The following is a 27,708-nucleotide window of genomic DNA, read 5'->3' as shown; positions in this document are numbered from 1 at the left end:
CCCGTTGCTGCGTAATAGCGGGTATCGGGGAGGGCATCTGCCGCTACTGCCCAGGGCGGCAAAATGACTAGCGCCGACCCTGTATTTGGGACGAAATCCAGACGTGCTTTTGGAGATGTTTATACATCGTGATGAGGCGGAGAACGAGACAAACAACACACGCACTGCACACACATGAAACTGCCGTTGATTTAGTTGATAAAGCGGTATGCGAAATTATCTATGTGTATACATCATACTTCATCAAATGGTGGCATGGGAGATAATGTGGTGTTTGTACCGGGATAAAAGAAACAGTTGAAGAGTGCGTCGCTATTACTGCCTTACCAGATGTGCAAAGTACGTGGCTTGGTCGTGATGGAAACTTCACGAACACACCTTAAATTTCAAAGTCTCGCAAAGCGTGTAGTGGTAATGACAGGTCATGGGTAATTTGAATTATGCTTGTAATCAGTGGACGCCCGATTCCAGCAAGAGCAGTAAACTCTTATCTTCTAGAGCAGAAAGTAACAAAGTAGAAATGTTAGCCAGCCAAAAATTTCCTGCGTGCAGCACCCTGAATAAATTGAGTTTTTGTGCATGTTACAGGTCCTCCCCGATGGCGCAGTGGTAGCGTCGTCGCCTTGTAATCAAGGGATCCCTGGTTCGATACCCGGTGGAGGCACATAGTGATTCGGATCCCACTTTAAACTGTAGGTTCAATGCCGATTAGCATAAAGTGGACTTAGAACACCAAATCAACCAATCAGTTGTGTGTGTTACGCAAGAAATCTGTATTTCAAAAACTGAAATTGCATTTTTATCGCACGTTATACATATATTTTATTTTTCTTATTTAGCGTCGTATTTTCTGCACTTTTGACTAATCGCGACAATGAGGATGAATGATGATTTCAGGGAATTGATAAAGGTACAGTCTCAAGGAAATAACACCCCTATCTAGGCCAAGACTGGAATGCGGAACCTTCTTTGCGAGATAGTGGGACGAGTACTCAATACCTTCGGCCAGAATAATGTTTAACATATTTGATTACAGCCAGTGTTCGAAACAGGCGGCGATTACGGAGCGAGGGGGGGGCAATTGCCCCCACTCTTCGCCACTTTTGTCCCCGCACTATGCTAAACCTTATATACAAATGGAAATATACTGTCTTTTCCCCTCCAGTTTTGGCACCTTGCCCCCCCCCCCAGTTTTGGAACCCAATCGCCGCCACTGGAAACTAGGTTTCTATATGGACGCTCCATTTGGCGATTAATGTTTAATTTCTAGTCGCTGAGTAGTCATGTACAATTAGAGGCAGTGCTAGAAATAAAGCCTGGTATACATTGGTCGAGTAGACGGGAGAGTAGCTGGAGCGAGTACGGTAAAACGAGCGAGCTACTCTCCCCGTGTAAACAACTGGGGAGAGTACTGGAGCCAGTACTCGCTCCAGTAGTCAGGACAGCCGAGTGGCTGTCCACGGAGCTGTCACTCGCGCGTAAACTCGACAGACCATTTGATCAATGTAATGCTTTCTGAGGACAGTATGGAGTCTGTGTTGTGTGTCAATGGAATTTGTGTCGATCGTAGGAAGAAAGAAAATAAACTGCGGGCGTATAAGAATGAGACTTGATGTATTTGGCGTAGGAGAAGTAAAATTAAAAATAAATACATTACGTTCTACGTACAACCAAGAACGATTTCTCGTGAAAAAAAAGTGTGTAAACAGTTTCAGATTTTTTTCACAAGACTCGACAACGACGTCGATGGGTTCATTCTGCCAAAAGAGCAGAAGAGCACCATCATTCTGCCAAAAGAGCACCAAACTGGAGTCTAGTAGAAAGTGTGTAAAGAGCTACTCGCCATAGAAAGGTAGAGTCGAGTAGACAGGCCAGTAACTCTCCCGCTCACTCGACCAATGTAAACCGCCTTAAGGAGGGATGAACGGGGATGCTATCCACCAGCTAGCAACATTTTGCGGAAAGCAACCTCCAGCTGTCACATTGTTACCATGTTAAACCACAGGAGCACGCCCCAGCTAACATTTTCCACTTCAGGGGCTGATCAGATGTGATCACCATCCGTAGGGTGCTCACTGTCCAGAAGTCTTGTGAGATGAGGTCGAGTGGTAAAGGGTGAGAGTTAACCTTGTGGGTGAGATATGTAGCTAAAAGTAACAAAATCTTCACCGAATGACACAGAACCACAGTGCTGTCTAGCGACGCTGCCTTCTCTTCATAAGCTACAAGTTCTGCTTATGCACGTGGAAAGTGGAACAGCTATTGTGTTTGCTACGGGCCACTGGAATCATGGCAAATGGGCAGATTGAGTGCGAGATTTAAATTTTTTTTCGTGGAATGTCGGATACATCATTGGGGTGTTTACTATCCGGAGGGCGAACTTCCTGAAGCACACCTCAATCTCACCCTCCAGAATTGTGCAGAATTGTTCGTTAATGAAACAAAGGTGTCAGCGAGGGTGTGTTGATTACAAATTAACACAACTGTGTAGAATTGCTCATTAATGACGCGAAGGTTCAGTATTGTACTGTAGAAAAGTATGGGTGAAATGGAATTTTATCTATATGTATATTGATTATACGTAAGATTTTCCTTTTTGTTAAGCAGTGGAGGAAATGAGTTCTAGGGCGCAAGGGGGGCAAACATTGATGGCAAAAGGTACCTGCAGGGGGCAATTACCACCCCCAACATCAAATGTTATACAAATAAAAATACTTTTCGTTAAATTTTGTTAGTCTTATAAAGTTCAGAGCCGTAGCTAGGGGGCGGCGGGAGTCGGCCATGGGCACCGAACGATCTAAATTAAAAATGTAGAATGCCATGGCGCCCCGTGAAATTACATGCTCCCTATTAATTCAATATTGATTTCAGTCTGCAAAAAAATTGGATCTAAAAATTTTCTTCCTCGCTTCGCTTGCAATTCGTAATTATTTTCTATAATTCATTGTAAATTACCAGAGAGGTGAAGTAAGACTTCTCTTAATTGGTCTATCTTAAATGCATGAACAATTGTTTTGAGGAAAGGGAGCGTGCACATTTGAGAGACAATTTATGTAATTTTTGCTTTTGGTTTATTATGAGATGGATGAATTGATTGCGTAATGTATTTAAATAATATATGCTGTATATACAGTATATGCATTAAGAAACATTTATTACGTTCAATTTAGTGTTGGCATGTTGCATATGTGTGAAATATATATCGTCTATACATGTTAATATAAAAAAATATATTTGGAATACATTTATCAAGCATTTTCTGTCTTTCAAGAATAGTTTGTGTGCTTGTTTTCCATTACGATGATAATGGCGTCTTTGATATTACTACTACTACTAATAATAATAATAATGTTATTATTATTATTATTATTAGGTCTATTAACATTATTGGTACGTTTATCCTTGTACTTGCCCCCCGATAAAAAATCGTGGTTGCGCCTCTGCTCTTTAGGCCTGTGTCTTGAATGAATCAACTAAGATGTGCCTCTTTCTAACTATTGGTGCACTCAGTCATTAACCCAGCGAGTTCGTTGCTACATCCGCCGTAAGAAATTGGCGCCCGCAAAGAAAATACACAAGCGACTGCCACCAGTCAAACGATACCGAAATAGGCGCAGTGTCGTCAGTGCAGACGTTCAACTGAGATGGAAAGGTGACTTGCGAAGAAGAAGCGACCAACCTTTTTTTTTTTTTTTTTTTTCGTGAAAAGAACCGAGTTCAAGGCAGTGTGGTATTTGAGCGCAAAACGCACTCGCCGCTCCTATTCGTGCCAACGTTGGAAGTACGCTGTTACCTACTTTTGCGTTGTTCTGTATTTCCGTCTGCCAAATCAGTGATTCTGAATCTTAGCCTTTGTATCTTGGGCGTCGCCAGAAGGAGGGTTCAAGTCGTTGATATAAATTTGAGTAGTAGAATTAATAATAATCAAAACGTATAATTAATCTAATATACAGGGTGTCCGAATTGAAACGCCCTAATTTCAAATACTTATATAAACATAATATACCGGCAAGAACAGTGTGGTAGGTGGTATATGGTGGCTTAGCTGTGGAAATTTTAAATAGATAATGAATAGTAAGGATTCGTTTATTTTGTATTGTTCCAGGGGGTGAAGTGGAAATGACAACCAATGCTGAAAAAGCGCAAACTGTGTGGTGGTACGCAGAATTGGGATGCATGAAGCGTAAGACGCTTGTGAAGCACATCGTGGACTGTTGATTTTGGGAGAGCAACCTCACGTGACGCCGTACGAACGGATTTCTTGGGACTTCGTGCAAATGCATCTGCAATGCGCTGAACGTTTTCCTCTTATGTTCGCGATCGGCTACCGCCATGCCTCTTAGCGACAGATCCTGTCTGTAGAAACGCTGCTTTCCACGCCTTGATTCTCTTGGCATCTGGAGTGTCTCTGTGATACTCTGCACGACACCGTCGTTGAACTGCAATAATGGATCCCAATGCTGCGTACCACCACACAGTCTGCGCTTTTTCAGCATTGGTTGTCATTTTCACTTTTCACCCCCTGGAACGATACAAAATAAACGAAACCTTACTATTCATTATCTATTTAAAATTTCCACAGCGAAGCTACCATATACCACATTACCACGCTATTCATGCCTGTATATTATGTTTAATATAAGTATTTGAAATTAGGGCGTTTCAATTCGGACACCCGGTATTATTATATATTTTGCGAGACACTTCAATACACCAGATGAGTGAATAAACATATTTCATTTTGCGACATATTCCATATTCATGCTATTAATACATTTCTTATTATGTTGGGGCCTCCCCAATGGCGCAGTGGTAGCGTCTTCGCCTTGTAATCAAGGGGTCCCGGGTTCGATTCCCGGTGGAGGCACATAGTGGTTCGGATCCCACTTTAAACTGTAGGTCCAGTCCCAATTAGCCTTACTGTGCACAAAGTGGACTTAAAACACCAACTCAATCAATCTTATTGTGTTAAATGCTAAAGATTTTCCATCATCTGTATTCTGTTCGTTTTTTATTTTCTGTTTAGTTCAAATCTTGACTATATGCACCATGTTATTCTAACATTATCAACAATTATAGAGAATAGAAGCTCAAGCTTTCGCGGTGAAATCCATTGCGTATTTTAAATATTCTCCCATTACCTCATTTGGCCTCCCCGGTGGCGTAGTGGTAACGTCGTCACTTTGTATTCAAGGTGTCCCGGATTCGATACCCGGTGGAGGCACATAGTGATTCGGCTCCCACTTTAAACTGTAGGTCCGGTCCCGATTAGCCTTCTGTGCATAAAAGTGGACTTAAAAACTGAAATAAACCAAACCATTACTTCATTCGATATTGAACGCAGTTTCAGTTAATGTAAATCTGGTTTTGGGGACAACAAGAGGAGATTCACACTTAAAAGAAAGTACAGTAATCCATTGCTTTGGTAACAAAAAATAAAATACGTTTTGTATTTGAATTTTGCATTACAATTAATGCAAGTCTATTGCATTTAATTGAGTAGGTGGTTGATTGCTTAAATGAAGTTGCAGTTTTTCAAGTTGCAAGTCAATATCTAATTCCATTTATTTCCATTAGAACAACTAAATGTACATTTACATATCTAACACTTTTTTAGTACATGTATATATCCGTCCCCTGTTGGTAACCGGTCCGAGCCTAAAATAAACTTTGCAGAGAATTTGTCCCTGAACTGGCAAAATGTGGTTAAAAATTGGCAACACTGCCTCTTACTCAAGCACCTCATTACTTGTGAACTTATTATTACAAATCCAAATTTGGTCCTTGACTTTCTGCAGCATCCTTATTAACATTGTAGATCCATTGTTGCCAGTTATGTTAAAGTCTTACGAGTTTTCTTCTTGTAAAAAGAAAGGAAAAAAAGACAATCGCTCTTTTGTTGAGCATTCTCCGAGTACGTGAGCACCGATTACCTTGTAGTTTCACCTTGACATTGCTCTATCCTGGTAGTACACGCGGTATAAAAACGCGGGAAAAATTTGTTTGCATTTTCTGACTAAGTTTGGGTTTAACCTTGGGCGGCTCTGTGCCTTACGTAACTGCAGATTTCGTGGATTGGAAGCGAGCAAGCACTGTGTGCGTGACGTGTGTGTGTACAGCCAACAGCGTCCTGATAGCGTGCTGATGAAGTACTCGCGAATCACATGTACCGGCGTGACTTTTTTCGTCCAACATATTGCTTCGCGCTGGTGTTGTGGTTGATAGGTACCCCGTAGCGCGAGTGCTTACTTTTCCATTGCATAACCTACAAGTGCTTGCGTAGAAAACGTACACCGTCCCAGTGATTTTAACATATACGATTAGGGCTATACCGGTGCTTGAAAATTAGTTAAAAGTGTGTAATTATACAGGGTGTATCATAAGTAATAGCTCAAACTGACACAGTTGAAAGTACACGATAATAGAAGCAAGAAAAAGTCTCAGTAAACACGGTTCTGCAAACGAGCCGTTTTCGAGATAATTGCGAATGTGTGGTTACAAACCGCCACTGACTTCATTGTTTCTAAACGTCGTCCTAGTTAGTAAAATGCTAATAATACAGTAAGAAAACCCCCGGTTCATTTCGCAATTGGTAACAAGCATGTACAATTCTCTGTATTGAGTGTATCCATCCTGTTTGATTACAACGCCACTTCTCGGAAATGTTGTTTTGTAAACAAAGAGCAAGGAGTAAAGCACTCGGTGTTTACAAAATGCAATCAGTGAGAGCTTCTAACCACACATTCGCACACATTATTAGCATTTTACCAACTAGGACGACGTTTACAAGCAATGAAGTCCGTGATGGCTTGTAACCACGCACCACATACACTCGTTTGCAGACCCATGTGTACTGAGACTTTTTTGCTTCCATTGTCGTGTACTTTCAACTGTGTCAGTTTGCGCTATTACTTATGATACACCCTGTATGCTTGGATTTTGGAATTGCATGAGAATATTAAATTGCATGTTATATTATCACAAAATTCAGTTTTTTCACACAAAACTGGTGCAAAATATAAAGAAACATGGAATTTGCAAAATTTCAGAATAATTAGAATAGTCCTTGAAAGACCCAAACACTGGAGAAGTATCGGTAATTAAATTCGAACCGATACTTTCCGGTACCGTACCCTTTAAAGGTCCAGGAATTGTAAATAAATTCAATTCCGGTCCGGGAGAGAAAATCAGAAATCGTAAATGGGTTGCGGTCTGAAAAGAACCATTTTATGTTTCATAAATTCGGTCCCGAAATCTTTTTTTTTTTTCCTCCAGGATCAATTTAAATACTGTCCAAGTTGAGATGAAATAATACGGAACTTGGACCGAATTTAAATTGGGGGGGGGGGAGGTTCCGGTCTTGTGCCGTGAAGACCAGAGTCGCCTACCTACCGACTGACGGCATCACTTGCAGATGCCTCTGCAGAGATGGACGTTCATCCAATCAGTTATGGGTGGCGTGTGGTCAGCACGTCGAACAACATGCAGTCATTAGTATAGGTTTCCGTGACCGGGTTACGCTACTCATTCGTAACTCCCCAATGTACTCACGATGGTGGGTGGTCACCGGTCCCATACACGGGCCGAAATCTTACGAGAAAAGTTATTACGCTTTCCCCGAGAAGACTCGAACCAGCGTGCTTCTCGTAGCTCGAGTCCAGTCCCAAACCTGACGTCTTAGTACATTAATAACAACTATGGATTCATGAGAAATGAGCACCTGTCCGAAGTGATGTGTGGCAAATGCGAGGTCTTAATAATAATAATGATAATAATAATAGTTATTTAAGCGGATGAGGTTTTTATTCTGAGGTGTGTTCTACAACCTAACCCTTGTCATCGTGATATTGCATACAATAATATTTTACATAGTATGTTGCAACGTACTCCAGTTGGACACTAGTCGTTACAAAGTTAGTCCGCTACTCCTTTAGTCGGGACCATGCGAATCTTTGCAAATCATCAGGACATGCTGGGTAGAACAGAAACACAACACAGTATTCAAAGTTAAACGCAGTTTTATAATCACTTATATTTCCTATCGTATGTGGACTTACAAGCAAGGTGCAGATTTGTTTACGTTTGCCTGAAGAGGAACAATTCTATAGCGCCGGTTGAAATCCGGGAACTTTTCTAACGGTGAAAGCGGCCCCGGCGCCCACCCAGCGTCGAATAACATGGGTACCTGGGGGAAACCCCGGGGGGTAAAGGCGGTCAGGGGCGTGATGCTGATCACATTACCCCCACTCACGACCGGATCAAGAAAGTGTGGGGCGTTACCCCCACACCCCCTATACGCCTTCATGGCGTGGTGCTATGCACAGGGGAACACTTTACCTTTTTTTTTTTTTATTAAATCACATCACAATCACTAAACACACTTGCATATAGAATTAGAGTGGACGAGTTGTATCTTTGCGGGTGAACCTTGACCGTGACTGGGTGCGCAGTAGCAAAGGGAGGAGCTACCGGCTGCCTTAGCCAATAGGTGTCATTCTCCTCTAACTTTGTAAGAGCTGTCGACCACTCAACGGCGAGTAGGTAGCATCTACGGACATGTATCTGCGCGAATTAGTCAAGGTCACCCGCAGAGATGCAGCTCGTCAACTCTAACGTTGGACAAGACAAATGTAAATACACGAAAGTTTCTGTACTTAATTATTATTTCCGAGTATAGCCAGAATGAAACGAAAATAATTACCAATTACACTATTCGGGCATTCCATTAACCGTTACCACGTTTCTGTTGATTTCTCACCTTCCCCTGTTTTCTAACTGAGTCTGTCGTCAGGTGAAAAACATTCAGGTGGGTTCACTTCCTCTGCTGAGATGAGAAAGTGACGTCAACACGAACAGATTATGACGTATTTATAAACATATATACAAGTTCCAACCACAACTGTATCAATGTAACTATAGTTGTCTGTGACAACTTGCACATTATTTGAAGTAACAAACATTTTAAAAATCTTAACTTCTTACAAATATAAAACCTTAAACTCTCAAGTTCGTTACAATGTAAAATAGTAAGTTACGTATATAGTAATGCACAGGAGAGGTAAATGATAAGAAAGATGCAGGCCTCCCCGATGACGTAGTGGTAACCTCATCAAGGGGTCCGACCTGGAGGCACATAATTGGTTGGGATCTCACTTTAAACTGAAGATACTAATTTCCTTGGCGGATTTATTAGCGCAGCAGGCTTCGGCGCAATGACGTTATGAGTAATCCTTCATCATATCATCACTAAGGCCCGGACTTTTAGGATTTTATAGACATCATTTTAGGCTTTATAAAGAGATGATTTAGCCCTTTTTAGGATTTTTTCCCTACCCATATTTTTATTGAAATCAATCCCAAATCTTTGCATTTACATGAGCATCAATACTGCAAACACATTTACCTTCACATATTATATGTTTACTAAAGCATACAAAAAACACAGTTTTTAAAAAATACAGAAAACAGTAAAAATTTAAAACGTGTCATTGTTAAGCTATTTCTTTTGTAATGCCAACTTTCTTTCCCTTTTTCTCTCATGCCCTTTCCCTTCTCTCATTTCCATTCCCCCTTTTGTGTGTATGTGAGAGAGAGAGAATACGTTTTCATATTGCCGTACAGTTAACAATGTGTTCACTCTGATCAAACAAAACAAGGTTTCAGCAGTTTAATTTTTTTTTACATTTATTTAGCTTACAAGTTCAATTTAGCCTTTTTTAGGATCTTAATTCCTTTTAGCCGTTTTTAGGATTTATAGGATTCATGTATTTCATTAAGAAATGGCTAAAACAAAAATATATGTTAGAATAGTGACGTTACCAAGTAAGGAATAAAATAGGTTAAAACCTGAGCATCCGGCCCCTAAAAATCACTCATCCCCATCTTCGCGATTAGCCAAAAGTGGAAGAAAAGCGAAGTAAAGTTAATCAAATCAATCTGTTAAACTGTAGGTCCAGTCCCTAGGCCTCCCCGATGGCGCAGTGGTAGCGTCGTCGCTTTGTAATCAAGTTTACACCCCCTTAAAAAGAGGACATTTACCCAATTTTCCTAAAAACCAGCCTGGATCATTTTTAGGACCCGAAAAAGATACTTTTGGTAACCCGGATAAATAAAAGATAAAAAAGGTGTCTGTAAAAATTCAAAATCAAGGAAGCAAGGAGTTAACTGCGGGTACAATAGGGTTCAAATGCAAACACACAGGCATCTACACTAAAGGATCCTCAAATATGGTACCACTTTGGTGCGCACCACCCTATCCCCACTTGACAGTTCATTCACGTACCACCTACAACGCACTCTGATGTCAAAACGAGTAGGTATTGCATCAAGGTAGCCACCGAAAGGAACGCACAAGTTGACGCTCTTGGTAAGCCCACACTCAAGGTCAAGTGAAGAGCCCATTGTACGCATTAGCAACGCAAATGTGGTCAACTTGGTGCCGACTCGAACATCTTTTCTTTCCTCCTCCTCTTCGCCAGGGGGAAGCAATTATTACATTTGCGTCATTGTCGAGAAAACTGATTCTTCCCACCTGCTTCCTTCGAGCCAGCAAGTTTCGTTTGCGTAAGGGCGTTCTGCTGGATCATTCCTGACCTTCGGTCATGCATACGTTGGTCACAATCTGCCAGCGCAAAAAAGCCACGTGTCTTTTCATGCGACTGCCCTAATATTGCATCAGCTTCTTTGAGGAAACAAGTTCGCCTACATTCTGAATGTGTAATGCAGAAAGAGCATTGGTTCCAAGAATGAGCTATCAGGAAAAATCGTTTCAATTTGTGCTTTTTCAAAGTTATTTTCCTCTTGTACTTTTCATCCAAACCAGTATTTCTTAATTTATTGAAACTGGGAAATTGAAATATTATCTCTTATCTTCTAGGGCGGTGCCTAACACTGGAGTGGTTTTAGAAAGAAATATACAGTGTGTTCCATAAATCAGTTTACTCAAGGACTGTTAATCTCGGTTAACTAACTTTTGGAATACCCTGTACATGATAGCATCATTAGTACTGTGTACAATATTTTCGACACACCCCCTCAATCAGTGTCTGATCAAGAAGTTACAGTTGGAAAGGCCGAAATTAACTCTGGTACCTCATCTCACCGAGAATCTATTCTGAGCTACACTTGCACTGTTATATACAGGGTTGCCAAAAAATAAGATAACCGAAATATTGACTGCTTAATACTTTTGGTTACCTTGTTTGAGGACCACCTTGCATAAACAATATATATAGTACTGCAAGAGCCAGCTGACTTACATGTTCTAGAGCTTAATGTTTTGCAAGAATAGGGTGCAGGTCCGAAATATGTGGTCATAATTCCTCTTCCACCGTAAAGGGATCGATCAGATATCAGTGGCGGCTGTTCAGGTGAAGTAGGTGCAGTGGCACTTCACCACATATTAATGTACACAATGTTTTTATTAAATTATCCTTATCACATATTTAGTAATTTATAAAAAACAACGTATTTGTGCATCGTGCGTCCTCGATCACATGTTTTGCCGGACCGATTATTCTCGAGGTGCAGAGAAATGGCTGGGGAAGCGAAATCCATGCACACAAGGGTAGCTGTGTACGTTGGTTGCCATGACAAACGTGAAGTCGCTGTTTGGACTCGATGTTCGCCCATTCGCAAGTGAAGAGTTAGATTTGATTGATTTGGTGTTTAAGTCCACTTTATGCACAGTAAGGCTAAACGGGACTACTGGACCTAATAAAGTGGAATCCGAACCACTATGTGCCTCCTCCGGGTGTGAAGTGTTAGAGATCTTTTGGTTCACATGAACTCTCCAGCCTAACTATTGCCTATTTTTGGGGGGAGCAGCGAAAGGTTCTTGGAAGTCCTTGCCATGAATCATTCTCACCCAACAGGTCGGTAGGTATCGGGACATGCCCCGAGTTGATACCTTCCCTGTAGATAAGGCCTGCTCGAAAAGGTTCTTTAAGAGTTACGGACAAACAAACCAAGCTATACTTCACCTGTCCTTCGAGATATTGAACTGAATGGATATTGTTACCCGTGTGGTTGTCTTTCGTGCAGTTTTACGACACATTTGACTCTCGTTTATGATTTAGTTTGTGTTTTGTTGGAAACCCCATTTTCTCGTTGGAAAGACGAAGATGGGAAGGGTGTTTTAGTGTGTTTTACATTAGCCCATTTTTTTCCTACTAGCCCTTCATAAGTCCAGATGCACCAGCCGCTGCTGTCAGAGATGAGGAGGAAAGTAAATAAACAAAAGAAAACAAAACCTTTCACCTCAAGGTGTATCTGGTTTGATACCCTCTTGAGGATTCAAATTTAAATTGTTGTTCCATTTCCGAATTGGCTGCCATGAGCATAAAGTTGGCCGAAAACAAACTTTTAAACAATATTCTCGAGCCTGTTAAACTTTGTGATTAAACAGAACATTCAAAAATATTAGCCTTAGTAATATATGTAAAAAAAACTAGCAGTTGGGAGGGGCGATCATCCCCATCACCCTTCCCTTGGATCCGCACCTGTCCCCAATAGACAGTAGAGGTAAGACCGGCTTTAGACGGAAGCGTTTCGTTTAACATTTTTGCTAGCATAAATGCTACGTGAATGCTTCCAAGAATCTTACAGCAGATAGTACCTTACATGAAAGCATTTTATGTAACATTTTGGTAAGCACCAGCCCCCGTGGCGCACATCTCGCTACGACGCCAGGGTTCCCGGGTTCGAATTCCGGCCTGAGTATGGATGTTTGTGAGTGTCCATTCATCAATTTCATCATATCACTCATCTCCATCTTCGCAAATAGCCAAAAGTGGCACAAAAAGCAAAGTAAAGTAAAGCAAATCAATGAATTTCGGCAAGCTTTTGCGATTGCATTGTATAATATATACAGCACAAAAGGCACATCGAGGTACACCATCTATTGTGAGTTCATGGTGTTTACGATTGAAACAACTAAAATATTCATCCAAACATGTACAGTAAACTCTACAAAGTATGTATTTTAGCAGCGCCATTGATTTGCACCTAATACATTGAGTAGGAAACGTATTTCCTTATCGGCTTTTAAAATTGTGAAGTCAGGGGCGTATACTCTAGGCTAGCTAGGCTTTCTGCAAAGCCCAATGAATTTTAGATGAATACTAAAACAAGTAAATTTTGTAAGTTCACATTTTAGGTTCAAGTTCTTTGAAATGTAAATTTTTTTCTACTTTCTTTTAAAGCATAAACATGTAAAATGAACCATAATTAAAAATGTAAATTTGGCTTCAGAATATATAACTATTAAAACTATTATAACAGCTCAGCTGGTTCAAACCTAGTCGCATATAGTACCATGATTTTTTTGTATTCCGTATTGTTTTCACAAGGTAGATAATTTAATGTCAATAATCATACTTTTTCGCCTCCTTATTTACCTACTCATTCTGATAAACACATATTTTATCGTTTGACTGAGGTTTCCACATTTATAGGCATGGTCAAATAATAATAATAATAATAATAATAATAGCCATGACTGTTATTATTATGATGTGATTCCTGGTTTCAATTTTGAATATAAAATCGTTAAAGAAGGAGGAGCCTTCCCTCCTTCAGCACTTTTTTTTCAATCTAACACTACAATATGGTGAAATAGCCCAGATCTTGAACTCAGCACACGCCACTGTGTGAAGTGATACGTTGTTTACATCTCACTCGACCGCCATTATATCTGCACTCGTGACTTAGAGGTCGCTTCTGATTGGTTATGCTAGGGAAATAGAGCCCATTCTATCCTTGAGAAATGTCATGAAATGTGGCATGCCATCTGAAGTGCCATAAGATTTTTCAGTTCGCATTTTGGTCATGGCATAAATGTTAAGGCCCAAGTCAACGGGTGATGCTGGACCGCAGTAGTTTCAGCCGCTTCGTGATTTCCATTCCATTGATCCACACAGTTTTACAATGACGATGTCCATCGCTTGCTGTGTGAATGTGTTACGTAGAGACTCCACCTTTGCTAAACGTGCAAATTGACAGCGCGGTAATGCCCTGTGTCGAATTAACCTTGGGATGACATTGGTGCAAACTGGGAAATCGTGTGGTGGAATGAAAATTGGAACTCCTTCGTGGCGGGGATTTTTATTTTATTTCTCCCGAGGAGGCAGCGTGGAGGTCACCTTTACAGGTGCCGTGACCGTGAAGGAGCATCACGGAAAGCGTGTAATAACAGCGGCATAACGTTCAAAAGCCCTGCGAAGACATGCTGTTGCTTCCAATGTTTGGTTTGATTTTTTTTTTTTTTTTTTTTGTCCAGTCCGCTATAAGCACTAAGGGTGGTGCGAGGAAAAAAAATCGGTCGGGACGGGAATTTTTTTTAATCCCGACGTTCAGGACTAAAAATTCGCAATTTCCAGACAAATTCGAGAAATGTTGAAATTTTCCCTGCCCTGTTGTCATTTTCCCCATAAGTGATTCTTTTTGCATTTCTGAGACGTTTCAGACAATTGGGATCCCGAAACGTCAGTACCGGGATCGGGACGGGAAATTCTTTACCCGATCCCGGTACTAACTTTTCAGAATCCCACACACCCCTAGTATGCACAGAATAGCTAATCAGTACGGAACCTATTACTGTGGGATTCGAACCTGTGCAATGTGCCTCCTACGGGACCATTTGATTACAAGGCGGCCTCCGTTGTTAGGTGATGGTTGCGTTTCGTCATACTGACGGCATGGACGTAGCCAGAAATTTTTGTACAGGGTGTCAGGCCATCGATAAAACTTCAATAGTAGAAATAATAACAATAATAATGATTGTCATGCCGACCTCCGTGGCGTAGTGGTTAGCACAGCGCGTTACGTCGCCAGGGTTCGAATCCCGGCCTGGGCACGAGTGTTGTTTGTGAGTGTCCATCATATCATCATCCATCTTAATGGTCGCGATTAGCCAATAGTGGCAGAACTAATAATAATAGTGACGCAACAGTCCTTCAGGGCCAGGGCCTACCTACCGACCGCAGGCCTCACCGACGGGCGATCATGGAACCAGTTACGGGGTGACGTGTGGTCAGCACGACGAACCCTCAGTCGTCGTCGTAGGTTTCCATGACGGGTTACGCTACTCATTCGTAGCTCCCCGATTTCCCCACGATGGTGGGTGGCCACCGGTCCCATACACAGGCCGAAATCTCGGGAGAAAGGTTGTTAGCTTCCCGCAGGAGACTTGAACCTCCACGTGTCCTGTAACCCGAGGCCAAAGTCTGAGGCCTTAGAACACACGGCCACGGTGTGGGAAAAAGTGGCAGGAAAGCGAAGCAAATAAACGAAATTAATCAATCAGTAGTAATGGTTATGATAGTAGAACAATAAATACATTTGATTACAAATTTTATAATTATATACACACCTTGTTCTGTCAGATGCACTGGCGTAGGAGCTGATGGGGTAGGGGGCTACACCCCCTACCGAAATTTTGAGAAAGCCAATGATAGCAGTAAAGAACGCGGGAAGTGGTAACAACCCCCCCGTAAAACAACCCCCAATTACCACTTTTAACCGGTGGCAGTGGCGGCGATTGGGTCTCAAAACCGGGGGGGGGCGAGGTGCCAAAAGTGGCGAAAAGTGGGGGGCAACTGCCCCCTCGCCGCCACTGACCGGTGGTATCGGGTGGAATTTATTTACCGATACCTGCCGATACTTTTCTGGCATTTTGGCCTTTCATAGACTCCTAAAAAAAAGCCTCTAGACGCTTTCGCGAATTCATAATTATCCTGGAAATTATGCAAAAATTTGAAGTTTATTTTCATTTTGCACCAGTTTTGGGTTAAAAAAAAACTTAATTTTGTGATAGCATAACATGCAATCTAATATTATGATGTAATTGTCATATATTTAAAACAAAAATCCTGATAAATTTGTACAAGTCCACTTTATGCGCAGAAAGGCTAATCGAGACCGGACCTAGAGTATAAACTGGGATCCGAACCACTATATGACACATAAATACTAGTATTAGTGTATTTTTAACAACTTTTAATTATTGCAATTTTCAAGCAGCGGTGTCTGCATCAGCTCTCCCTAGTTATTAAAAATGAAAAACAACTTTTCTGCTTTTCTCAAACTTGAACAATGCCAATTTCCAGGTAAGATGGTCGGCCGCCCGGTTCCCCTCCTGCTTTCATAGTTCAGCACAGGTGAGCTTGCTGATTGCGTCATCAGTTTTAAGAATTTCCCCACGGGAGCGGCCACGTAGATAAGTGGACGTGCGTGGCCCAAGAAAACGTATGTGATGATAATTTCCGCACGTCTGCGACATATTCTCGATCTCTCACGTAACCACGGCCGATTGTTTCGTCAGGACTCTAGCAAGCAGGGGAAGTGCGCGGTAGCCGTTTCAGTGTTGGTCCTTTGCCAAGACGTGTGTTTATCTGTTTCACCCACCATGCTAGATATTGAAGCACAACAGCGCCTCGCTTCACGTAATTTCACAGAGCCTAAAGTTTGAACGCTCGCGAAATACATTTCCCGCGAAGTAATGCGTGTCAACACAACAGTGTAGCCAACTGCCTGTTTATTTTGTAGCTTTCGTTTACAGGGCGTGTTGAAAGGCAAACCTTGTTTTCGAGAGATTTGAACTTTGGACACCAGGTTTCGTTGGTAACTACAACATGATGCACGGTTTCGTCGGTTGAGCGTAACGTAACACCAATGTTAGCAGCATTATTTGGTTTATTTCATTTTTATTTTCTGCCAGTTTTGGCTAATCGCGAAGAAGGAAATGAGTGATGTTACGGTGACACAAGGAACACCTATTCCCAGGCCGGGATTCGAACACGCGACCTCTGTCATCCTAGCGCGCTGTGCTACCACAATAGTAGCATTGTTAAACTAGGTTTAAATCCGACACGCAACTAGAAGGGGTCCTAGCACGCTTTTTCACGTTTAATAATAAAGAATAATTATTATAATATCAATTTAACAATAAATGTCATCAAGAATACTAATTAGACAATATTACATAAAATATGGCGCGAAAATTCCAACCAGGGGTGCCCACAGAGGGGATTTTTGGGGGGAAAAGATTTTATACCAATTCTATATACCTTCACACAAAAATGGGGTGATCGTTTCTTTGACTTGTTATTGATTTTTCGTTATGGTTATTATGTACAGTTTTTGTACCTACCTGTGGGTGATCGCGCCGAGGGGGTTGAAATGAAACACCGCCTCTTATGCTTTTAGAATCGGTTTGGGAAAGAATGGGGTATGCTGTTCGCATTAATATAAGGTTAGTCAAGCAGACAAATTGTTACGAATAAGGTTCAGTACACTAAGAATGGAAGTGAGCGTTTCATGTGTATCAAACGTGAAAGTCTAAAGTACCTAAACTAAACATATATTGCTTAAATATGTCTGTATTATATTGTTCCCCAAATTTTGTCTGACTAAAATAATTTGAGAAAATAATTGGGGGGGATTGCGTCATAGGCCTGAGGGGATGAGCACCCCTGTTTCCAACTGATAAAAAAGCAAGTCCTTAAATATTATTTTATGGAAATTATTATTATTATAATCAATAAATATTTTATTAAACATATATTTTCGTAAACATTGTCAGTAGAAGACTGACTGTTCACAATCGAATCTTATAATCATTTAAGTTCGGCGAAAATATATACATTTTATTTTATGAAACAAACGCTGTCAATTTTCGTCGATCGGCGTGCTTTTTAACTGTATTCCATATTCAGGTGTCATAGTTTTTGCAATGCATTTCGTATTAATGTGCAATTGTTATGTACCAACGTGAATTACTATACATATTAATTAGAAAGTTCCGTGTACTGTATTGTGAAAACAAGCCTGTTGATTGGTAGATCGATATTAATTACAAGGAAATAAACACAAGCAGGGAACCAACCAGTGGCGGTCCCTCCATGGAACAGAGGGAACAGGCTGTTCCCTCGTATTTGTCGCCCTTTTCAACCACTTACAATTAGCTATATATTAACATAATAAGAACGTTTCTTTCTCGCGAAATCAACGCTTCCAAAAGTAACACTTGAGGAGAAGCTTTCACCCTGGCTGGACCTTTGCGCGTCGTTTCACCCTACTCGTCTACTGCTGACCCGAGTATTTACGAACACGCGCGAAGGTAAATGACCCACCGCGGAAGCTGAAGCTCCAAGCTGTTCCCCCGATAGATATAGTGAATTCGCTTTTCTTCGTGTTTTTCCTGATTTGTGGAATTTAACCGCCTGCTAGTGATAGTTTTGATTGTGGTAAGTCAATAACATTCTAATCTCATTACAAACTTGTGTCTAACATTCCTAACGAACTAGAAAAATCGTCTACCGTGTAAGTGCCTGTTAAATCCTTCGAAATAAGCTGGCCATGGAACAGCTCGCATCCACCTGTTCCGCCAAATCTAACCCCGAAGTTCCAACGCGAGCAGCGGTAGGACAAGAAAGCAAGGGTCTCGAGTGTTGTGTGATAGATCAGCTGAAGGCGAAAGCTTTCAGTTCATTGAAGTTTTCAGAAAAGACAGCGGTCCTTTTATATGGCAAACCGACACCTGATCTATGTGAAGTAAAAACTAAAACGAAGTCATACACAAGACATTTTCAAACTAAGCTAAGCGTCAGGTCAACCTTGCAGCAGGTTTTAGCATATGTAGATCCAAACGTGCGCGCAAGAATATAGTTCCACTGAGACGGGTTCTATTCCGACACAACTGCATACTTGCAAGAAAACAGTTATTTAATTTGTAATATACAGACAAAATAATACATTGATTAGCAGGTATGGACTTAATTGGTTGCAATCACTGTGCAGACGAACTTAGAACCGCAGATTCGCCAACTCGAATCTGTATTGCGTTGAAGAGACATTGAAACTTTAGAGCGAGTCGAGCGAGACTGAATGCGTTGCAGAGCGCGTGAAATCGCTGATACCAGTGTTGCACATCCCACTATTTTAACCCTATGTTTATTGTAGAGCGGCGAGAATGGCTGAATCTCCTGTTCAGCGCGCGGTTTTACCCGAATGTTATTTTGGGCTTCATCCGAAAGGAAATGTTCTTCAAAGTCAAGCAAGTTGTTTTAAATGCATAATCCTCCTTGCGGCAACAAGATCAAAGTAAAACAGGGCGTGAGGTGATTTGCCGTCAATGTGCACACGAATTGTATCACGGGTGTTGAATGATTTGCGGTTTGAGTTTAGCAAGAGGAAACGATTGTTTGTTGTTTGACGACAAAAGAATCTCCGCGGTATTAAAATATATCGCAGTGAGAAGAAACATTTTTATTATTTGGACGAGACGTCCTTCAACTCGGTGAGTGGGGGAAGGGGGAATAAACCATGGAAGGATACCACCATGCAAAACCACCGCCAGGGCTGAAGAAACCGACGATGAGGGGAAGGGGGAGGCTTATTGTTTCACCCACTGGCGGCAATGAAAGCTTTGTTGAAGGCGCATATTTACTTTTCAGCGCAAAGAAAGGGAAGGGTGATTATCAGCAACAAATAGACAGACCAAGATTTGAATCCTGGTTTAGTGAAGTGATTCATAAATTGAAACCAGAGTAATAGCGACAGACAATGCACCTGATTGTATATATCACCAATAACAAATCATGCTTTTTTGGTGGTACAACTTGAAGTGCGTGTGTCTTACAGTAACGGATGTATTGCGAACGAAGCAACCAAGTTTTTTCATAAATCTATTTCTTTCTAAACCAAAAACAATAATTTGTCATTAAATTCAAGAGGGGCCTATCGTTGTTTACTTTTATCTTTGTTTATTTTTATTTTTGCGTGCTCGAAATATACACACATGCTCTCATGTTTAGAAGTTGTTTCGCTCTTATATTAATGACACATTTATTAAATAATATATGCGCAGAAAGTACTTTTAAAATGTTATGTTTCAGGAGACAAAGAGAAGCAAAAATACAATCCACTTGACATGCATGCGGGTTTTGATGTGTTGTGCGGTTGGCAATACTGTAGATTTTCTCAGTGTCTCCGATGTAAGCAGCTCGGCGGTTGAGGAAAGACTGGCACGGAAGATTCTGAGCTCAGTTCTCGCGCGGATTGATACATAAAACCTGCTGCAAGGTTAACCTGACGCTTGGCTTAGCTATTATAGCTCTGTAAAATGGTTAACCGGATGTTCGTCCAGCGGCAAATTATATTGTTGGCCTTGTTTGTTAGTGAGAAGGGGGTCTGGAACGGTACGGGGTTTTGTGACATTAATAATTTCCACAAATCTAGCAGACGTCATGAAAAGAGTCAGAGCCATCTGCATGCCATTACTGCATTAAAAACATTTGGATTCACAAGAATTGATACGCAACTCGATGAGCAACGTCGTCATGATGTAGCCATCCATAATGAAAATGTAAAAAAGAATAGGCAGGTGTTGGAACGTTTAATAAATGTCACTTGTTTTTTATCAAAACAGGAATTGTCATTCAGAGGTCACGATGAAAGCAATACTTCGCTTAATAAAGGGAATTACATCGAACTAATAAATTTGATTGCGGAATATGATGAAAGGCTTTCAAACCACTTGTCTACCGCAAAGACATTCACAGGAATGTCCAACAGAATTCAGAACGATATGATTAATTCTGTAGCGGAAGTTATGTTTAATGAAATAAAAAGGGAAATTACCCAAACTCCATTTGTTGCGATATTAATTGATGAAAATACGGACATTGCAAGCAAGTCTCAACTTTCAACAATGATGCGCTATGTGATGAACAATGGCAAGGTTGAAGAACGTTTCTTGGGCTTTACGGATGTGAGTGGAGATAGGTCTGCAGCGGCTTTAGCTGAACATGTGCTTGAATGTCTGCTCAAATACGGCATCGGTCCAAATAAACTGGTAGCCCAGACTTACGATGGAGCTGCAGTAATGTCTGGAGAATTAAGCGGCTTGCAATCGCGTGTGAGACAGAATTATCCAGATGCTCTGTTCGTACATTGTTTTGCGCACAGACTTAATCTGGTTCTTTCACAAGCCATAAACAATTCCAAGGACTGTAAGATATTTTTCAAAACAATAACTGGGTTCTCAGCATTTTTTTCAAAATCTTCGAAAAGATCGCATGCTTTAGATAGAGAGGTAAAAAAACGACTTCCCAAAGTTGCACCCACAAGATGGAATTTCAATTCTAGAATCGTTCAAACAGTTTTCGAGCATCAATTATCATTGGAAAATTTCTTTCAAAACATTATTGACAATCCTGATGAATGGGACACTGAAACACATCTTACTTCTCGGGGGTTTCTGGCTTCACTTCAAGATTTCGATTTCTTATTTCTCTTAGAAATTTTCAATGAACTCTTCTCTATCACTGACACTCTCTTTGAGATTCTGCAAAAGAAAGCAATGGATATCAATTACTGCTTGCACAAAATATCTGAATTTAAAGTTATTATTAATGGAAAGAGGGCAGATTTCGACATGTTTTGGGAGAAGATACGAGATAGTCATGAACTACCACCAAAAAGAAGGAGAACAAGCGATATTGATGTGAAGACAAGTTATGTAAGGCTATATAACGAAATAGTAGATAACATTGCACATCAAATCTCTGAAAGATTTCGAGAATTAGGAAAACTTCAGTTTCTAGAACTTGTTGACCCAAGCAAATGGAGCGAACATAAAAAATGTTTTCCTGAAAGTGCATTCCATTCTTTAAAGGAGACATATGGCCAGCATTTTGATTTTTCCCGCTTGCGTAGTGAACTTATTGCATCCTACAATATAGAAGACTTCAGTGGGAAAAGGGTGTCGGAAGCAACTACTTTCTTGAAAACAACTGAGCTGAGTGAAGATGGTTTTCCAGAACTTTTCAAATTGTGTTGCCTCATTTTGACTATTCCCGCGTCTAGTGCTTGTGTTGAACGGTCCTTTTCCACTTTAAAAAGAGTGAAAACTTACGCTAGGAATACCCAAAGCGAAGAAAGACTATCAAATTTGTCCTTTATTTCGATAGAGAAAGACTTAATGAATCATCTCAAAAACTCACATGGCTTCTACGATGTAGTTATCGACAAGTTCTTAACAAAAGAAAGAAGAATGGACTTGATGTACAAATAAAAATATGACACAGGTATGTTCGACAAAACATTTATTTCTCTGATCAATAAGTTTTACATTATTATTTTTTGCTTCTTGTTCATCAACGAAGTATTTTGTTTTGAATGTTTTCTTTACATTTTCATATTTACTTTATTATTATAATGGCCATATGTAAAATAAATGTGTCTAATATGTGTCACTTCTGGTAAAAAGGTAAAGTGCTCCCCTGTGCTTAGCACCACGCCATGAAGGCGTATAGGGGGTGTGGGGGTAACGCCCAACACTTTCTTGATCCGGTCATGAGTGGGTGTGATGTGATCAGCATCACGACCCTGACCGCCTTTACCCCCCAGGGTTTCCCCCAGGTACCCACGTTATTCGACGCTGGGTGGGCGCCGGGGCCGCTTCCAACATTAGAAAAGTTCCCGGATTTAAACCGGCCGGGGATCGAACCCGGGACGCGTTACCGACTGAGCCACCGCGGCCTCTGACAATATGTAATATATGCATCATATAGTATTCGTTATTTGATTTATTTGCAATAATTGTTGAATTTTACGGGTTATGCTGCTTTATATTAACGGACACACATACCTATACATATATGGGGGGTGAGGGTGCAAGTGAGGTGACCTGTTCCCCTGCCTGATCTAGCACCGCACGCCACTGGAACCAACTATCTCTTTTAGATAATATGCCTTCCCTGCGCGGCAATTTAGTGTATACTATTTTTTCTATGTATATGAAATCCTGCTCACTTTTGAGTTCAATGTAATTGTGTATCCCATATTCAGCCAAAAAAGCGTTTCCTGTTCTCGTCCTCCCCCCGCTACTGTGAGATCAAATAAAATGTTTTGGATGATTTGATGCCCTGTTTTACCTTGAATCCAAACCAAAAAAACCAGTGAATTCATCTGCCCTATAATACGAAATATTTCTCTCTCATGTATTTAATAATAGAAGGAAAATCAGCAAATTAATACAGCATTTATTTTAAAGTCTGTAATCGCCACGCTGTAAAATGGTCCCAAGTCACTAAAATGTAAGCCTTACCCGTTGACTGGGAATTGATTTGAAGGTGCTGTTTGAGATCATTCAACTGAAGATGGAAGTCTGTCAAGGTTGGAGGAGGATAGGAGACACAAAACCCAGATTGCTTTATCATTTGGATAAGCATAATTGCTGTTTAGCAATAGCAAAACGTGCTCACGCTGTTTCTAGTACTTTCTGGAAACTTGTACATGTAAACATAGCAAAAGTTGAATCATGCAGTTAGCAACCTTGGTTGGCAGTGAGTCAGTAGCGTGTTGTGTGTGACGTGTTTCGTGCCCTCCAGCCATAGACAAACTACTAGGAGAGACTTGTTAACTCAATGTTAAAATCTGTGGCCTTAATACTTCATGGGCGAAACTAGCGACACCTATTGTCAGTGCACCCAACTACGTTGCCGATTTGCTTCTCTGTGGGCACGCTAGATGGCAGGCTGTGTAGAGGAGTGGGAGGGGAGGGGGTTGTACCAACAAATATATTTCAAATATTTTTCTAAGTTTCTCCTTTTTACCTTTTAAATATCCTACTGTTAATATCATCTTCTCTTCAATGAAAGCATGAGCGAAATAACTAATTTTGCATCTATAGGTTACAATAACAGTGCATTAAACTGCATCCACCCACTGCCGTTGCTAACGAGTCCAAAACAAAGCATCCTCCATACATCACGCTGCACCTTCGACCCTTGTCTATCCACGTCTATTGTCCAACTGGCGGTGACGGCCGTTTCAAATTCAAAGCGGAGCTCGCGGGCGCTGGCGAACGTTGAATGAGTGTTGCTAACTCTACTAGCAGAAAATGAGCTGAGCACTGGATGACAGAAAAAATGTTTTGTGGAAATAAATATCAATGTGAAGCGCTGTGTAATATAAGCTTCATATTACAAGCAGCAAATACCAAGGATTAGATATAATTCATAATTAATACTAATTAATAAATAATTAGTTCTAAGATGTCTACAGTATTCTTTGGGAACTCGGGGCCAGATTTCGAGTTTCTTATTCAAGGAAAGAAGTTCAAAACTGTATTACATAATGCACATGATGAATAAGACCATGTCGCATCCCGGATGGCGTAATGGTAACTTCGTTGCCATGTAATCAAGGTGTGTTGGGTTCGATATCACACTGGTGGAGACTGGAGAGTGTGTTCGGAATGGAAGTTTTTAGATGAGGGAATGCTAGCTCGAGCCGTGAGTTCAGTTGTTGAATGCTCCTATATTTTCAAATAATAAATTATAAAATAGGACAGATGGGGATGCTTTACGTAGATATTTCTACCTTGCAGATACCCCGCACATCGTTGTCCATTTCAAGCATTTAATGGTGTGATCCCATTTTAACCTGCTGGGCCAGTCCTGTGCATAAAACAAACTTAAAATTCAAAACTTCTTCTGGAGATATTCCTAAGAGAACTTTCAAGTAGATGTCCTAAAAACGTTCAATGTAACTAGGATCAGCAAATGTATATTGTGTTTGGTTTCACTGTTAGTTGGCGATGGAGTGACATCTAGCGTAGAACTATGAAATACTTCGCGACTGAGAAGCGCATAACTTGGGTGCACTGCCAATAGATGTCGCTAACATCGCTGACGTCACGAAGACCACAGCTCGCGGCATTAGAGTTTCACCCCCCTGCCTCCAGCTGCGCAGTAAAAGCGATGCGGCAGTGCGAAAAGCGCCAGTGATGTTGTGATCGGGAAGGAAGTAAGATGGACTGACAAGTTTGTTGTGTGTGTTGTGTTGTAGAAAGCCGTCTTAGGCCGCTGCTAGCCGTATTGTTTGGGTGCCCTGCGAGTGTGCAAATATCTAGTCAAGTTTGTGATCCACGTGATTGTTTTGTGACAAATAAAAATGGTCGAGAAGATCTTTGAAGAAGTGCAGGAGGCCGAGACGGTGCCATCGTGTAAGTAGTAAGAAAGCAAACGTACCATTACTGTAGTTTACGAGTTTTTCACTACTTATTTCGTACACATACACAACAGAATAAGTGAATTCTCTACAACTGAATTATGAATTTGTTTCAAAGTTGCAAGTTTCCACATTTCGTTGGCCATAAACAAAGCTTCTAGTTTCCTTTGTTCTGGCACAAGGAGCAGCAGTTTACCCTTCGAGAGAGTGAACGAGCGTATCGAGACTTGTGTTTTGTAGCCAGCTACTAGGTTTCACCTTTCTTTTCAATACACAACAGAAAATTGCAAGTATTTTTTACCCTTGTTTCCCCCTTTAGGAAAAAGTGGAAACTTCGGTAAGTGATCCAGAAAACACCGGAAGCACTTAGCGTATGCATGTATTAGTGTTTCTGTCTAATGCGGTTACATTGTGGTGTTTCCCGTTTGCTGCAGGTGTTCGTAAATTGTATCCGGTGTACAACAAAATGTATCAATTTCGTTATATCGGAGACACTTTAAAATCTGTTATTTTGTGTTTCGTATTTACCAATTGTGTATTGCGGAACATATTTGAAGGTGCTATTAAAGTTTTCACACGAATAGAAACATTTTTTGCACTAAAATAAGCCATTTCTCGAAGTGTTACGGAACGCACGTCATGGTGCGAGCTCCACAAACCATTCACGGATAGCCCCAAAAACAATTCACGTATGGCCCCAAAAAACATTTGGGATCGTATAACCATCCACGAATAGCCCCAAAAACCATTCCCGGATAGCTCGACGGACTATTCACAGAAGGTTAGGTTAGGCAAACATAGTTTAAAAAAACAAAAAAACAGCGGGCTTAAGTTTTCGCTTATATTGAAGCAACTGGAATTGATTTCCGGCTGAAATAGATTGAAGAAGGGAGCGATTTTACAATACCAGGAATTTCTCCATGTTGTTTGAAATTGAATTCGTCATACTCGCTAATTTTGGCCCCCTAATCACGAATCTGCAGTTAAAATTTGGCGCTCACACGTGGAAATAGCAAAATAATGTAAATTAAGCTCTTATTTCTACACCCTCGATTTCCAAATTTCCCACAAATTCCAGGCTCCGCCCCTGGGGTAATTGACCTACCGACCGCTAACGTGGCCCCGGCTTTCTCTATAGACTCTCTGTTAAAGGCATGTTAGAAATTGGCTGGATTCACCTGCCCCCAAATAAGCGCCAAATTTCAAACAAATTGGATAAATTCCCTGTATTGTTAAATTATACCGAAAGGTGAAAGAAAATACCTCGAAGAACTTCGACAATGCTACAGAAACGGATTTCCGTAAGTAGTTTCTCCGGTAATTTTGAATAAAAGTGGCTCCGATATAAAGAACTGTTAACCCAACAAAATAAACTTTGCTCGGTGTTTTTTATAAATTAATTTTACCATGTTTATGAAGTTCGGAGGAAATTTACAGGTCTAGCAAGTCCTGTCATGTTGCAAGATACTTTCATAATTACTCATTCTTTAAAAAAGGTTAGATAATTATCTGCCCCTAACTAACTAGTATCGCAACTAATCGTTCACGGCATACAAGTTTGTCATGCCGTAGTAAAATAATTCCGTGTCATGTCGACATATCGAGTAATTATTGTTCGTTTTTTATCGCTTCCTGAACACGCAAAATGGCAGGCAAATCTTGACTAGCGTTGTCGATATGCTGGTTTTCAAACGGCAAAGCAGTGTTTCTACCGTCTTAACAGCCCCAAAAACCATTCACTGCTAGGTTAGGTTGGGCAATACAGTGAAAAAACTGTCGGTTTGGAAACACCAGGGATGATGTCATCAGATGCTCACAACATCCGGTTCAATTACATGCATTGAAATGCAGGCAACACATGAAATTATTAAACTGTTCCTGCAAGTTAATATACATTAATTGTGAACAAAAATAAGTTTGTGCATTGTAGCTCTGAAAAATAATGTGAATACACTCCAGCGAGATCTATCTGGTGCAACCACATTGTGCAGTGGTTGAGATCCCACTTTAAATTTTAGATTTAGTCATGACTTGCTTATCTGAACCACAATTTAATTTAAGCAAACTTTAAAGCAAATTAGATAACTTTTCATAATTAATATGGAAATTATCTGTCCAACCTTAGACACAAGTGTGAAAGATTATGGGTATTAAACAGTTCTGTGTTTGCTTTGTCCAAACATGGCTCTAATTGTGCCTGATTGGTTCGTCTGCAGGTGAGGTTCTGAGTGTGCTGAGAGACAAGACCAATGAGGTCCAGCAGCGAAAAGAGGAGGCCAAGAGGAAGAGAAGGAAGAAGAAGAGAGCCGGCTCCAGCCTGGTAGCCTCCTGTTTCCAAGGTATGTAGCATTTTCGGTAACCTCTTTCCAGAACGTAGTAATTACCATTGTGTACTTCAGAGGATGCACACTTTTTTTGGTAACAGAATAACTTCCTGGGTATTGTTCTTTGTCGGTGTCCTTTTGTCAATTTCATCTGATCGTAACTCATCCTCGTACTCACACCATTAGCCAAAAGTGTCGGAAGAGCAACTTAAAATATCAAATGCAAAGGAAGACAGGGAAGATAAATAGATGAAATTAATAAGGGGACACTTGCAAAGAAATGTCCAGACCAGGACTTGAACCCATATCCTTTGCTGGTGAGATTGCAGGGTGTCTACTCACTGGGAATTATGCGTGAATTCTACTT

At 40.8% G+C, this 27,708-nt stretch overlaps 1 protein-coding gene across 3 annotated transcripts in view; it reads left to right on the top strand.

Moving 5' to 3' along the window:
• The window catches only part of LOC145979701 (MAP kinase-interacting serine/threonine-protein kinase 1-like), a 169,507-nt gene that overhangs the window by 126,985 nt on the left and 14,814 nt on the right, over positions 1–27,708 (top strand). For 2 of the 3 annotated variants that reach the window (XM_083112678.1, XM_083112677.1), the window contains one exon: positions 27,234–27,356. In XM_083112678.1, the coding sequence (XP_082968804.1) occupies positions 27,234–27,356 (123 nt within the window). Of the gene's footprint in view, positions 1–24,774; positions 25,013–27,233; positions 27,357–27,708 lie in introns of those variants that run through there. The other variant, XM_083112679.1, reaches the window with a different exon arrangement.

Source organism: Lepisma saccharinum, chromosome 26, assembly GCF_977018435.1.
Source record: "Lepisma saccharinum chromosome 26, izLepSacc3.1, whole genome shotgun sequence".
Lineage (NCBI taxonomy): Eukaryota > Metazoa > Arthropoda > Insecta > Zygentoma > Lepismatidae > Lepisma > Lepisma saccharinum.
The sequence above is the reverse complement of the archived record's forward strand: the minus strand, read 5'-3'. Positions and strand labels throughout refer to the sequence as shown.